Source organism: Manacus vitellinus, unplaced genomic scaffold, assembly GCF_001715985.3.
Source record: "Manacus vitellinus isolate BGI_N305 unplaced genomic scaffold, ASM171598v3 scaffold_74_pilon, whole genome shotgun sequence".
NCBI classification, from domain to species: domain Eukaryota; kingdom Metazoa; phylum Chordata; class Aves; order Passeriformes; family Pipridae; genus Manacus; species Manacus vitellinus.
Window position 1 is genome coordinate 367,396 of NW_021940780.1, and position 15,869 is coordinate 383,264.

The 15,869-nt window shown below is 49.5% G+C and overlaps 1 protein-coding gene across 1 annotated transcript in view; it reads right to left on the reverse strand.

Moving 5' to 3' along the window:
- Positions 1-15,869, reverse strand: part of SLC4A5 (solute carrier family 4 member 5) — a 35,028-nt gene that overhangs the window by 13,753 nt on the left and 5,406 nt on the right. The window contains exons 3-13 of the mRNA XM_029964548.1: positions 12,800-12,960; positions 12,434-12,589; positions 8,908-9,003; positions 8,104-8,159; positions 5,705-5,862; positions 5,521-5,608; positions 5,115-5,340; positions 4,952-5,024; positions 3,981-4,155; positions 3,536-3,669; positions 1,085-1,356 (exon numbers count right to left, since the gene is read on the reverse strand). Of these exons, the coding sequence (XP_029820408.1) occupies positions 1,085-1,356; positions 3,536-3,669; positions 3,981-4,155; positions 4,952-5,024; positions 5,115-5,340; positions 5,521-5,608; positions 5,705-5,862; positions 8,104-8,159; positions 8,908-9,003; positions 12,434-12,589; positions 12,800-12,960 (1,595 nt within the window). The remainder of the gene's footprint in view (positions 1-1,084; positions 1,357-3,535; positions 3,670-3,980; positions 4,156-4,951; positions 5,025-5,114; positions 5,341-5,520; positions 5,609-5,704; positions 5,863-8,103; positions 8,160-8,907; positions 9,004-12,433; positions 12,590-12,799; positions 12,961-15,869) is intronic.

Sequence of the window (15,869 nt, forward strand, 5' to 3'; positions counted from 1 at the left end):
AAAATTAAACCAAACACACGTTATTCCCACCATGGAGGTCAAATGTCTCCTTGAAATGGTATTGGGAGCATGTTGGGTGGAAAGTCTTGGATGCTTTAAGTTCTGGGAAGAGCTTCACCATCACCTTCATTCCTCACCAGCCTTCTCTGTCTGTAGCTGATACTCCCCCAGACTGTTATTATTTAGACTTTTTAAATCAATTCAGCTCCTCTGAGAGCAGGTGGTCACTGCCCAAAATCTCCCCTCCCTTCCAGGTGCTTCCTTCAGGAGCATCTGAGCTGCACAATTTGGATTACGGGTCATCCAGGATGTCTATCCAAGAGCAAAACCAGGGGAGCCATTGAAAGACCATCTGCTCAGAGCCCAACGGCCTCTCCTTTTTGAAAAGGAGTAAAAAACAGGAGAAAAATCAGTCCATGGGGGTTTGCACACCCAACTGGGACATCCCGGGGTGTCCCAGACCTGGGAGAGGACAAAACTACTCCAGGTGTTTTCTGGAAAGTAAGTTCCCATCAGCGGCAGGTTGGAATGAATGATCTAAAATGTCTATTTTTTCTGTATTTCCTCCTTATCCATCCAGGTCTGGCTGCTCCAGGCTGAGATCTCTCTTCAGCACCATTCACTCTGTCCCAGAAAGCACCGAGATGTCCATCCATGGGCGACAAGGCTCTTCTTCCATCTTCAAAATCACCCTCAGAGGAGGATGAGGACGAGGTGTCTCCACTCAGCACCGTTCACTGTGTCCCAGAAAGCACCAACATGTTGATCCATGGGGGATAAAGGTGCATCTTCCATCTTCAAAATCACCCTCAGAGGAGGATGACGATGAGTCTCTCCCCTTGGCACCATTTGCTGCATCCCAGAAGGCACTGCCATGTTCATCCATGAGGGATAAGGTTCTTCTCCCACCTTCAGAATCCCCCTCAGAGGAGGAGGGTGAGGACAGTGTCTCTCCACCACACGCTGACGAGGTTGTTGCCTCTTCCCACGTCCTTGGCCAGCGATCCGGCGGGATTTATCCACGACAGGACCCTCCCACCCCGCTCCCGTTCCCTGGCCAGCCCCGAGGAGGAGGTGTACTCACCTGGGTCGGGAGCAATGCACTCGCACTTGTACATGGTCACGTAGTCGGGCTTGAAGTCGGAGTTGATGGGGTAGTACTTGAAGGCCCCGATCATCTTCTTGATGGCATCGTAGATGAAGATGAAGCTGATGAGGGTGGAGAAGCCTTCCTCTGTGAAGCGTGTGATGTACTTTATAATGAAGCTGGCATCCGTGGCCACCAGGATAAGGCACTGTAGGGCCGAGTGCAGCCCAATCCAGAGGCGGAATTCCATGTAGTCGATGCCGTTGCCTCTGAAAATTGGGATAAGGGAAGAGCAACACCATGAGACCACGCCGTGGGCTGGAGGACATCTCCCGTCCTGGCATGGATGGTGTGAGAGGCTGAAATGTTGTTTAATGCCTTAAATATTGTCAAAATCATGGAAAGACTTTTTGCCAAACTGCAAGGAAGCAACTGTCCGTCTGGGACCACCAAAGCAAACCCCCCTCCCAAATGTGCCTCCTGACCAGAATTGGAGTGTGAGACTTGAGATAAGACTGTTCTCCAATTATCTCAGGTCTAAGGAGAGGCAAACAGGGCTCAGGGAAGAAGAATGTGTCCACAAAGAAAGCCAAACTCAGCATGAGGATCAGCCCTAGCTGGGCTCAGCGGGCGGAGGAGAAGGGGTTTGGGTGTCTGATGGTGAAATTTCTCCACACAAAACAGCGCTGCTGAGGAGTAACCCCCTCTCCTGCTCCAGGAAGACCACGTGCACACAGGACATTCATGTGAAAGGCAGCTGAGAAGGGTTATAAATCATAAAAGACCCCCAGAGCTCCCCCCAGACTCATTTCTGAGGCCTCCCACCACCAGGGGACTGCAGGAGATCCAAGCGAGGCAACAAATCCAGAGCCTGTTGCAAGAGTCTGTGAAGCTTCCCCCCTCCAGGGGAGGTGCCTGGCATCTCCTGAACGTAAATTAATCCACTGGGCTTTGTGTCTTGTGGGACCTTCGCCACTGAGAAGACCAGAAGAAGAGGACCGTGGGACACTGTCAAGTTCCACAGGGTGGTGACACATTTTCTATTTGTCATAGGTTTGAAAAGAGATGTTGGAATTTCTTCCCTTCCCCAACTGTTTCTTCTGGGATGGGGGAGTCAGGGAAGGGGTGGGGGACGAGCGGAGCCCACGTGCGGGGCAGCGAGAGCAGGGACAGGGGGGATCTTCTGCAAGTGTGGCTGGGGGGACACTGCTGGGGGATTTTTGGTTCGGAGGTTTTTGGGTTTTGTTGGCTGACTGGATAGAGCGGGGAAGGGGGACCCAGTTTTGGTGGCTTCCTTTCCTTTTCCTGAGAGGAAATTTTTTCCCCACAGGACACCTCGTGGAGAATCACAGAATCACAGAATCCCAGAATCACAGAATCCCAGAATCAGCTGGGTTGGAAGGGACCTTCAAGATCATCCAGTCCAACCCTTGATCCAACCCCGCTGTGGTTCCCAGCCCATGGCACTGATGCCACATCCAGTCTCTTCTTAAAAACCTCCAGGGATGGAGAATCCACCCCTTCCCTGGGCAGCCCATTCCAATGGCTGAGCACCCTCTCTGCAAAGAAATTCTTCCCAATCTCCAACCTAACCCTCCCCTGGCACAGCTGCAGACCCAGCCCTCTTGTCTTGCTGATGGTTGCCTGGGAAAAGAGACCAACCCCCCCTGGCTCCCCCCTCCTGTCAGGGAGTTGCAGAGAGTGAGGAGGTCTCCCCTGAGCCTCCTCTTCTCCAGGCTGAGCCCCCCCAGCTCCCTCAGCCTCTCCTCACAGCACTTGTGCTCCAGTCCCTTCCCCAGCCTTGTTGCCCTTCTCTGGCCCTGCTCCAGCCCCTCCATGTCCTTCCTGAGCTGAGGGCCCAGAACTGGACACAGCACTCCAGGTGAGAAAGACTGAGAGAGAGAGAGTGACCCATCTCAGAGTGAGGTGTTCTGCCTTCGCACTGTTTGTGGTAAAAAGGACTCTTTCGTTGCTGGCTGTGGGCACAGGGGGCTGCGAGCAGCTGTTGAACTGCCAGGAGAGTTTCCCCTCCTTCCCCCCAGCCCCGGGTTGCTGTGGGTTTCTCCCCTTTACCTGGGGAATTGGGACTTCGTTTTTCTCTTCCGAAAGTTTTTGATTGCACCATTTGTTGTTCATTCAGATTTTTGTTAATAAAAGGCTGTTCTTTTTCCTTTTCCACACTTCCATCTGAAGTTCCTTAATTTCTAAGTTGCAGTCTTGTTAAACTAAGACACTACTTAATCTCTCTCTGTCTCTTTCTTCCCCTCCTTTTCCCTATTTCACTGTATCTGTCTCTCTGCCTCACTTTTTACTGTTCAGTAAAATCTGTCCTATTGACTTGGGCACACGGTCTCATTTGCACCTTAATTCGAGCAGAGGCCTCTCTCCAATAATTTTAATAACTGGATCAATAACACCCAGTTGCCCCTGGGATCACCCAGCACCTACTTGCTGAAGTCGAAGAGCAGCTTCTCGAAGATGAGGATGGGGCCGGTGCTGCTGAGGATGATGAGGGGCTGCCCAGCGAAGAGGCAGAACATGGAGCCTGCCATGGCCGTGCCCAGGAAGCTCTCCATGACACCCTGGGGGTGGAGAAGACCTGGGGTTATGGTGGTGCTGCACCAGTTACATCCCCACGGACACCCCACATGGAGATGGGAATGAAGGACCTTGGCTTGGACCCGTGTGGGAGGGTTGGGACCATTGTCCCGTTGGTTGTCCCACTGAGGTGGATTTTCCCATCCTGAAAGTGTTTCAGGACTGCCAGTCCCACTTGGGGATGAATTCCCAGCCCTGGCATTTGTGGCTTTGGCATGGCACAAGGAGGGGAAACCCCAACCCATTCCAGATTTCTGTTCCCAAGCCAAAGTGACCCCCTTTCCTTGGACTTGACCTGGTAGTTGTCCGTGGCATCCCCCAGCAGGCCCCCGAAGGTGATGGCATTGGTGATGCAGCCCAGGTAGATGAACAGGATGGCAGAGATGGACTGGATATGAAAACCTTCGTAGAAGTCGCTCGGGAACCAGGGCAGCTTCCTCTTGATATCCAAATAGAGGCCACCACAAAACCTGGGGAGACACCACCAGCTGCACGTGACTTCCACCAAAATTGAGCCATAGAACCACGGGATGGGTGGGGTTGGAAGGAACCTAAAGACCATTTAGCTTCGTGGCATGGGCAGGGACACCTCCCACTAGACCAGGTTGCTCCAAGCCCCATCCAACCTGGCCTGGGACACTTCTGGAGAATGGCAAGCCAGTTCTCTGGGTAGTTGCTGAGATATAATACTATACATACATAATATTATGATATTTATATTAATGAATTTATAATTAGTAATCAGTTAATTATATAATGTATATATAATACTATATATATGTGATATATTACATATATAATATTAAAAATACTATTTATAATTATTATTATTCTATAATTGTCAATGTACTATTTTAAATTAATATATTAATTAATAAATTATATTATTCATATTATATTTAATTATAAATATATTTAATTTTATATTTTTATATTAGTATATATTCATATTTTATTTATATATTCGTATTATTATTATTTTATAGGTTTATATATATATATAATTTATATATTCACCCCTCTGTGCCCAAAAGAATTTCCCTCCCCTGTGCCCCCAAAGGATTTCACCCCTCTGTGCTCAAAAGGGTTTCACCCCTCTGTTCTCCAAGAGGATTTCACCCCTCCCTGCCCCAAAGGACTTCACCCCTCTGTGCCCAGAAGGGTTTCACCTCTCCATGCCCCAGGAGACCACGGGATGATCCAGCAGGAGATGCTGGTGGGTACTGGCACCTCCAGGAGGTTTTTGGGTGCTGGGTTCCTGCTCACCTGCCTGTCCACGCGAGCTCTTCCCCGATTTCATGAACTTCAGGCATCTCCCCGTCCTCGCTGCCTCCTCCTCCTAAGTGGAAACAGCTCTGGGGGCAAAAATTGCTGAAAATCAGCGTTTCTGGAACATTTGCAGAGGTTATTTCTGGGAATGAAGGCAAGCCAAGGTGATGCCCTCCAGCATCTCCACAGCAGGAGGCACAGGGGTGGTCCAGTGCCACACCTCCCACCCACCTCTTCTCAGCCGAGGGCACTTTTTTGGGTGGCTCAATCCTGATGTTGGGGTCCCACTCTCCGGGTGGCAGGACGATGACTTCATCCAGGAACTCATCTATGCCAGCAATCAGGTCTTCTCTGTCCCGGGCTTTGTAGGCAACGTCACTGAAGAGCTGGGGGTGGGCACAGGAGGGGTGTCAGCCTGGGAGGGGTATCCAGCACCCACACGTCTCACATCACTACGGGATTTCAAAGCTCATTTTTTGGGGGTGATAGGATGAAAATTGCTTTTTTTTTTCCTGGGTTCTGAGCAAGGGGGTCCCCAAGGAGGGTTGAGTGTGGCATCTACTCACGTCATCCACCATGAGAGTCGCGATGGCTCTGCCGATCTCGTTGTAGGATTTGGCTTTTCCCGCGGGACCGAGGAGGATAAAGAGGAATCTGGGAAGGGGAAGGTGCTGTGTTGGCAACCTTGGGCCACCGCCATCCGTGTCATGAGGTCACTCAGTGCTTTGGACGCCAAGGAATTCCACTCACCTGGTGGGCACGGGCACCTCTGTCACCCCTCCCAGCATTGTCGCCTGGAGGAGCCGCACGAAAGCCACAAAGGGCTTCTCCAGGAACTCCACTTCTCCCACCAGAACATTGGAGGCCTCTGCATCCTTGGGGATCTTCTTGATGAACTTGTTCTTCAGCTGACGGAGAGACAACGGTGGGTTGCCAAAAATTTGGAGTTTCCTGCTCTTTTCCACACCCCCCGACTACAAAAGCTCAAACCTCCTTCATCTCTGGCGGTCCCAGGACTCCCAGAGGTGGGGATTCCAGAGCCACACCCAAGAATAAGCCAGGAAAAATTCATAAAGCTGGATTTCTTCATTACTCAGAAACATCATTAAGCCAAGATTAGCTCCAAACCACACCCTCAGGGCTCCGCAGGACAACGGGTTTGGAAAAGGGGCTTTGCTGCTCTGGGGTCTGTGCATGGAAAACTCCATGAAATCCCCCCGTGGAACATCTGAGCCAAAAACCCAGGGATCCTGGAGCAAGTCAAAATGCATTTTTGCAGTCTATTTTCAGCCCTGCAGCCCCAGTGTCCCCCCAAAATCCTGCACAACACAGAAACACCCCTCAGGGCCCTGTGGCACTGAGGTTTTTGTGGCTCATTCCTCCCCAACCTCATCCTGGGAGCAGGAACAAATAATGGAAGTAGGAAGCCTCATTCATGGATTTGTTCCCCAGGTCTCTTCTCCCCTGCAGCTCTTTCATTATGAGTCTAAAAGGGTTCAATACCAACCCAGGCAGGGTGTTATTCTAATCTATATGGCAGCATGAGGGGAGGCATGTGAGCTGGGCAGGAGCTCTCCCCTTCCTAATCTTTTAAATCCAAATGGAAAAAAAAATCATAATAATAAAGCAACTCCTCCACTGCAGCTTGGAATAAGAGCAGGAGTTAACACTGACCACTAAGCTTCATGTAACACTTAAAAAGTCCCTTTGTAGTGGGTCTAATAGGGCGATTAAACCTAAATGCTTTGCATATTTTGGGATTAACCCTCCAAATCCCATCGCTGGAGGTGATTTTTGGGGTTCCTCGGTGGGCAGCTGGATTGATTCATTTTGGAATGTGCCCTGGAGACCTTCTGCTGCCCTGATGTCATGGCATCCCTGTCCTGTGGCTCCCAGCAACACATGGATTTCCAGCCTTGGTTAAATTGCATCACCCCAGGTAAGGCCAGCAAGGACATCCCTGGGGAAAAACAAGTTGCTATCCCATATCATCCCCTAAAAACCCACATTGCCAGGAATTTTCCCTTTGGTTTTATGCTGAAATCATGCACAGACAGAAACAAAACAAAGCCCATATAATGCATCAGCAGTTCCCAGATAAAGAGCCTGGGATGGGGACAGGACATCCAGGAAAAGAACGGCACAAAATCCTACTGATCCTGCATTCCAAGCAGGGATCTGCCTGCAAGCTGCCTGAGCAGCTGGATCTCCTTCCCAGCTCCCTCATGGAAAAGCCCTTGATGTCCTCTCAGCTGAGCTTTGCATTAAGGAACCAAATAGAGGGAAAAACGGAGCCCAGCCCTATTTCCAGACCCTTCTCTCCAGAGCTGAATCCATGTTTGCACGGGATGTGCTTGGATGGGATTTACCCCCTGCAACCTGCCCTGAAACCCAAGTGCTTGGATGGGATTTATCCTCTGCAACCTGCCCTTACCAAGCAAAGGCTGTTTAGGGATCCCTTCACTCTTCCAAGCACCTTTCCTACCTAAAGATTTTAAGGAATTTCTTTCTCCACCCCAAGGATTTCGAGCTCCATCGGTGTCCTCGCATATCCCCAATTCCTTGTTGAACTTGCAAGCACAGGTGTGATTTCTAGCACAGCTTCCCCACAAAGTTCACAGGGATCAATACAGGCATTGAATTCTCTAATTAGGAATTTGAGTGGAGCAGGCAAGGCCACGCAAGGCTCCCATGGACCTTCCCTTAGGTTGGGATGGAGCAGTCCCATCATGGCGTTGGATGGCTGGATGGAAACAACCCCATCACAGGAATGGGGCGGGATGGTTGGATGGAAAGAACCCCATGGGGTTGGATGGGAACAGCTCCATGGGGTTGGATGGTTGGATGGGAACAATCACATCATGGGGATGGAGTTGGATGGTTGGATGAGAACAACCCTAAGGGGTTGGATGGTTGGATGGGAACAAGCCCGTGGTGGAGATAGGGTTGGATGGGAACAACCCCATCACAGGGATGGAGTTGGAGGGGAACCTCATCTCGGGGATGGAGTTGGATGGGAACAATCCCATCTCGGGGTTGGATTGGAACAACCCCATCTCGGGGTTGGATGGTTGGATGGGAACAACCCCACCAGGGGTATGGTGGAGACTCCCCTCATGGCACTGCTCTGAGGTTTTTGGGGTGGTTACCTGGTCGGTGCTTGGCGTGTCCGAGATGTCGTTCATGCTCCGACTCTGCGCGTGACCTGAGGGAGAGGAGGGAGAGCAGGTGAGGAAATCACCCCATGTGCGAGGAGAAAACACAGTGGGAGTGCTTTGTGCAAAGAAATTAAACATTATTTATTATTGTATTATTTATATTATTTATTATTGTATTATTTATATTATTTATTATTTATTGTAGCTGGGCTTCCAAACCAGATGCAACAAGAGGAAACCCCAAAAATTAGGAAAAAATGCCTTCACTGAGAAACTGGTGGAGTCACCACCCCTGGCAGTGTTCAAAAAACTTGTGGATGTGGCACTTGGGGACAGGGTTTCACAGAATGCCAGAATATTCTGAGTTGGAAGGGACCCCCAAGGATCACTGAGTCCAAGTCAGTTTAGTGGTGAACTTGACAGTGCTGCATTAACAGTCGGACTTGACCTTGGGATGAGCTCAGCTGGTTAAAACTTGGTCCTAATAATGCCAAGGGCATGGGTTCAACCCCTGTGTGGGCCATTCACCCAAAAGTTGATCCATGAGGGTCACTTCTAACTCAATGATCCCCGTGGGTCCCTTCCAACTGAGAATATTCTGTCATGATCTTAGAGGGTTTTCCCAGCCTTGATGATTCCATGACTCTGAGTTCTTTCAACATCAATTTTCACACAAACCACCTCATTACGGCCGTGGTGGGACCCCTTCTCATTGAAACCGCCCACTCCAATACTCCAACTTGATTTTTGTTTTTGGTTCTCCACACTAATTTTAGGGCTGGCCCCCCATCTTACGCAGGCGGCCGTAGCTCGCGCTCTGCCGCATCCGCAGGTCCTCGGTGGAGCGGTGGAAGGCGGCTCCGGTGGCTGGGCTCCGGACGGGGCTGCGGGCTGGGAGAGAGGAGATGTTAGAGGAGCCAGGGGGAACCTTGGGGTGGTGCTGAAGGCAAGAGGCCAGGCTGCAAATCCATTGCTCAACACGGTCGCGACCCTTCCGGCGCCGAAACACCGGCAATTTCGATTTTCCCTCCTACTCTCACTTGCACTTTCGTCCCACCCACAGGAACTTGCCCACTGGAAACAGGGGAATGTTAAGGGAAATATGAGAATAAGCTGTCCTACCCCAAATCTTCCTGCTCCCCAAATCTTTCTGCACACCCCCACGCCCAACCAGTGCTCCCTCCAAGGCTGTCAATGGGTCTGTCAATGAGGAAAACTCAACACTTTATTTGGCTTTTTAATCTAATAATTCCCTGGGCAGGGCTGTGGGCTGGGAGAAAGGAGCTGTTAGAGGAGCCATGGGGAATGTCAAGTGGTGCTGAAGGCAACAGACCAGGCTGAAAATCAGTTGCTGAACACAGACATGACCCTTCCAGCACCAAAACACCAGAAGTTTGATTTTACCTCCTACTCCTGTTTGCACTCTTATTCCACTCATAGGATTTTTCCCATTGGCAACAAGGGAATGTTAAGGGAAATTTAAGAATAAACTGCCCTATCCCAAATCTTCCTGCTCCCCAAAATCTTCCTGCACCACCTCACACCCAACCACCACTCCCTTCAAGGCCATCAATGGGTTCAGAAGAGCAATTAGAGAGACTTAAAAATTTGTTTCTCTTTTTAATCTAATAATTCCTTGGACAGAGCTGTGGGCTGGGAGAAAGGAGTTGTTAGAGGAGCCATGGGGAAGGTTGGGAGGTGCTGAAAGCAGGAGAAGGAAGCTGTTAAAGGAGCCACGGAGAAGGTTGAGTGGTGCTGAAGGCCAAAGACCAGGCTGAACATCAACACACACATTACCCTTCTGGCACCAAGACACCAAAAATTTGATTTGCTCTCCTACTGTCATTTGCACTTTTATCCCACCTGTAGGAATTTTCCTGTTGGCAATCAGGGAATGTTAAGGAAAACACTGTCTTACCCCAAATCTTCCTGCTCCCCAAATCTTCCTGCACCACCTCAGGCCCCATCAATAGTCTTTATCCAGCCAACAGTAGGTCCAGAAATGCAATTTCTGTTACTTAGGAAGACCCAAAACTTTATTTGGCTTTTTAATCTAATAATTCTCCAAAGAAACCTACCCTTGAATTTTGCCATGAACTTCACACTTCAGAATATTTACGTTGGCCACCACCAAGTCTCATGTTTCTCCTCCCTAAACTGGCGATGAGGCCCATTTGTTAATCTCAGATGTTTAAGCTGAATTACTTGACACAAGTACTTTCCCTTCCCCCATGGATTTTCTGTGCTGAGCCCAGAATTTTCTCAGGAAACCTCTTCAACTCCCAAAACTGGGTTTTCCTTTTGGAGAACCATCTGGACCGGTTGTGTCAGGCCGCTCTGCACCTCTTCAAGGTACCAGCTGCAACTACATCATCCCTCCTCCTTTTTTCTGTTGTTAAACCCAACAAAAATAATAATGTCTTGTTTATTCCAAGATCAATCACGGAGCTGCCACTGGCATAAGAAACATGTGAGAACCCTCTGCTCCTTTCAGTGACCATCATTTCCAAACTCAAAGAGGTGCCATCACCTCAGCAAGGGAATAATCACAACACTTCCAAGCCAGGCTCTGTTTTGAAGGCTTTGGGAAAATCTTGGCTCAAATACGCAGTCCTGGACATGGATGATGGCTGCTCTGAGACATGGGAATGCCCACGGGGTGGGAATATTATTGACGGCCTCTCCCATCTGCAGCTTGGGCGCCGCTGTTTCAGTCTCCCCGGGGAGCAACTGAGACCTGGCAAATCCCGAGCTCCACCAAGTGACCTCCATTTAAACCTAAGAAAATAATCAGGCGTAAAAGCAAACAAATCCCCTTTTATAATGGCTCAAAAATAGGTGGGTTCAGCCGCCGAGCAGACTGGATTTGTCTGTGGGCTGCTGTGCCAGAAAACCCCTTGGCCAAGAGACCGCCAGCACCGTTGTCCCTCACACAGTGGCATTGTCCCCACATGGTGACATTGTGCCTCACATAGTGGCATTGTCCCCACATGGTGACGTTGTCCCTCACACAGTAGGATTGTCCTCACATGATGATGTCGTCCCTCACACAGTGGGACTGTCCCCACACAATGACACTGTGCCCCATACAGTGGGATTGTCCCCAGATGGTGACATTGTGCCTCACACAATGGGATTGTCCCTCACACAATGTCATTGTCCCTCTCACAATGACATTTTCCCTCACACAATGTCATTGTCCCTCTCACAATGACATTTTCCCTCACACAATGTCATTATCCCTCTCAAAATGACATTTTCCCTCACAAAATGATGTTGTCCCTCACACAATGACATTGCTCACACAATGGCACTGGCCTCACAAAATGACACTGTCCAAGGACATTGTCCCCCACACAATGCCATTGTCCCCTGACAATGACATCCTTTACACAACAACATTGTCCCTCACAGCATGACATTGTCCTTACATGGACACTGTCCTCACACAATGACATTGTCCCTCACACAGTGACATTGTCTCTCACACAGATGTTGTCCCTCACACGACAACATTGTCCCTTAACCAACGACTTGTCCCTTAACCAACGACATTGTCTCTCACACAATATCATTGTCCCTCACACAACAATGTTATGCTCTCACATTGTCCCTCACACAACATTGTCCCTCACACAATGCCATTGCCCTCACACGATGATGTTGTCTCTCACTCAGTGATGTTGTCCCTCACATGATGACGTTGTCCCTCACACAGTGATGTCCCTCACACAATGATATTGTGCTCTCCCACTGCCCCTTACACAATGTCCCTCTCACGATGATATTTTCCCTCACACAACAATATCGTCCCTTACGTAACGATGTTGGCCCTTACACAACAACGTTTTCCATCTCACAGTGATATTGTCCCTCATACAGGGCCATTGTCCCTCTCACAGTGACATCCCTTCACACGAGGACATGGTTCTCACACCACAGAATTATCCCTCACTCAGTGCCATTGTCCCTCACACAACATTGTCCCTCAGTCAGCGATGTTGTCTCTCAACCAACGATGTTGTCCCTCTCATGATGACATTTCCCCTCACACAATGACATTGTCCTCACACAGTGATGTTGTCCCTCACACAACAACGTTCTCCTCACACAACCTCGTCCATCTCAGCAAACCCTTCTTCAGCTTCCAGTTCCCAGTGACCCCCCGCCCTTACACCCACCAGCAGCAGAACTTTCTGGGTCCTTCTCAATACAGTAAACAATTGAGTGTCCCAAATGGTTGGGTTTCCCCCTTTCCTTCTCCTGAGAAATTCTTCCCCAAGACTCAAGGGTGCAACCAGGTTGGACCCCAAGGACTCACCTGTGTTGGAGGAGACGGATTTCCCGATGTCGGCCAAGGACCGGTGGATTGGCTTCTTGGTTTGGTGGCGGTGCTTTCTCAGGAGCACATAGCTTATCTTCTCCCTCAGCTCTGGCTTGAGCAGACCATCCTCGATCTGCTTCTCAATGACATCATCTGCAAGGGAGGCCCACGGGTTACCCCACTGAAACCCCCCCAGAATGCTCAGGACAACAATTCTTGAAGCAAATCGGTGGCTCTCAACCCCTGTCTTTGCTTATTCCCACATAACTTGGTTTATGGAGCAGTAAATATATTTAAATCCACTCCCAGCACTTTGGGACACGGGCGAAAGGTGGTTTGGAATGGACTTCCACCAGTTCCTACCTATAATTTGGGGCAAGGAGTAGCCATCCAGGTCCAGGAGCACCGTTCCCGTCTGGAGACACGTCCGCAGCTCGAACAGGCTGTGCAAGGACAACGTGGACACGTGGGGTTTGCTCCATCTCTCCCCACCTTCCTCCACCTTCTCTTCAAACTTGATCCACCTGGAACGAGAGTGTGATGGGCACAGAACAGGAGAGGTGGGTGAGAAGGGAATAAGAGAGTGGCTTTTTCCATGGAGTCTCCTTTCTGCAGGTGGATTTGCAAGCCTGGATTAATCCATTCCACAACATTTTTGCTTCTTGTTCAGGATGGGAATGGAGAAATTCCATAACATCATAACTCAAAGTGCTGCTTCCATGAATGCAGAGTGGAGATGAACCTCTCAGCCCCACCATGGGGGATTTCCCCCTCCTCAAATCGCTCCTGTTTGATTTGGGAGGTTTTCCCACAGAGATGACCTTGCCTTAGCCAGGACCTGCACCTCCATGGACCAGCCATGCACCCAGGAGAGCAAACACCAGGGCATTCCCAAATTCCTTAGCAACGCTCTGACCTCAAACTGGGCCCTTCATTCCCATGGTGGGAGACGAGAGGGTTTGCAAACCCTTGAAATCAACCACTGGAAATCAGCCCTTCCACCTCTGTTCCTTTATTTTACAAACCAAAGGCTTCAGAGCAAATCTGGGAATGGTGGCTGATTTCTCCCAACTCCCTGGGGACAGGGTTCAGGCTCCTGGAAGGGCAGCTCTTGGCGTGACATCGATTTGGGGAAGAAAGCTGCTTTTCCTTTCCAGGAGACTTCCAGGATTAGCCTTCACGGAGCTTAACCTTACAAATTTGAACTGGTACAACTGGGATTTTGGCTCCTGCTGCGCCAGAGGGCACAGACAGAGAGGATGTGGGAGGAGAAAAGTTTTGGGAAACAGCTGCTGGCTCAGGAACGCTGCAGGAGAAGGGTGGGGAGAGCCCTGGGTCAGATCAGCTGCATCAAAATGCTGCTCCAAAGACAAAATACCAAGTGTTATTCAGGATGGGGATGGAGAAATCCAATAATACCACCACCTAAAGTGCTGATTCCACGATTGTGAAGTGAAGGCAAACCTCTCAGCCCCACCAGTGAACTCAGCCCCTCAGACTTCCCCCTCCTCAAATCGCTCTGGGGAGGCTTGGGAGGTTTCCTAAACTCCCAAAATATTACCTGGGAACGCCAGGAATGGTCTGTGTCAGGGACAAACCCCCAAATATTCCCAGAATTACAATATTTAAGCCTAGTTCTCGTCGTTCCAAGGCTTCCCATCCCAGTTCTTTGGAGAAACCCTTTCTCCAGCCCTTGCAACAACGCTGCTTTGATGGGGAGGCAGTTCAAGCTTCCCGCCGTGGCACCCGTGGAGCCCAAAGCCGATTAGGTCACTTTTTCTTTCTTTTTTGCCCCGTTCTCCCGAGGAAAGTGGGTCATTAGGGAGCAGACAGGGTGGCAGCTCAGGTCGGAGTGCAGGACTCAGGGCGCGTTTCCAGCGGCGCCATTTTCCCAGGATCAGCATCCCGTGACACTTTCGCCAAGGCTACAGCAAAATCCCATCTCCCTGCTGGGCTCAGGGCCTGGATTGCCAGGGTTTTTTTTCCATTTATTGTGGATTTAGAGCTGCTCCCACCTGCTGTTCCCACCGTGGAGCTGCTCTCCCGTGGTTAAAGAAGTTCCTCGTCGGGGAGCGGAAATCGGGATTTGAGAAACCTCCACCCTCCCAGGAGGAATTTGGAAACCTCCATCTCAATCCCTCCCCAGTGAAAATCCCGATGAGTACATTGATTTTTTGCCTTCCAAGTTTTTTTTGGAGTAGGGAAGGATGGGTAGATAAAGAAACCTCCCTCCTCCCAGAAGGAATGTGTGAACCTCCATCTCCAGACCTTCCTGATGAAAATCCCAATGAAAATGTCGATTTCTTTTTGCTCTCCAAGATTTTTTGGGTAGTGGGGATACAAAAACCTTCTTCATCCCAGGAGGAATTTGGAAACCTCCATCCTCAGCTCTCCCTCATAAAAATCCCAATGAAAATGTTGATTTTTTTTCCCTTCCAAGCTTTTTTGGGAGTGGGGAAGGATGGATAGATACAGAAACCTCCATCCTCCCAGCTGGAACTTGGAAACCTCCATCTCAATCCCTCCTTGATGAAAATCCCCCAAAAAACATTGATTTTTTGCCCTCCAAGCTTTTTTTGGGAGTGGGGAAGGGTGGGTTATAAAGAACCCTCTCTCCTTCCAGAGGGAATTTGGAAACCTTCATCTCCAGACCTTCTTCATGAAAATCCCAATGAAAATGTTGATTTTTTTTGCCCTCCAAGCTTTTTTGGGTAGTGGGGATACAAAAACCTCCATCCTCCCAGGAGGAATTTGGAAACCTCCATCTCAATCCCTCCCTAATGAAAATCCAAAAAAACCACATTGATTTTTTGCCTTTGAAGCTTTTTTGAGGAGTGGGGAAGGATGGATAGATACAGAAATGGATAGATAGATACAGGATGGATAGATACAGAAACCTCCATCCTCCAAGGAGGAACTTAGAAACCTCCATTTCCAGACCTTCCTGATGAAAATCTCAATGAAAATCCCAATGAACATATTGATTTTTTGCCCTCCAATCTTTTTTTTTTGGGGGGCAAGGATACAAAAACCTCCATCCTCCCAGCAGAAACTTGGAAACCTCCATCTCAATATCTCCTTGATGAAAATCTCCCCCAAAAACATTGATTTTTTTTGCCCTCTAAGCTTTTTTGGGAGTGGGGAAGGATGGGGAGATACAGACCTATGGAAAAATAAGGGAGAAATTAAGGATTTTACCAGAAGCATCCCCCACACTGTAGAGTTTGAGCAGGGATGGCAACCAGGAGGATGCTTATGAGCTTCCCAAATTTTTGGTGATGCAAATAACCAGCCCTGGAGGGAGGATGAGCATCCACAGGGCCTGATCCTGATCCCTCCCAATCCCCAGGGTGAAATTTCACGCCCAAACTCGGAAATCCCACATGTGCTGCTGAAAGTAAAGGGTTGGGATCCTGTCAGCACCCCTGATTCC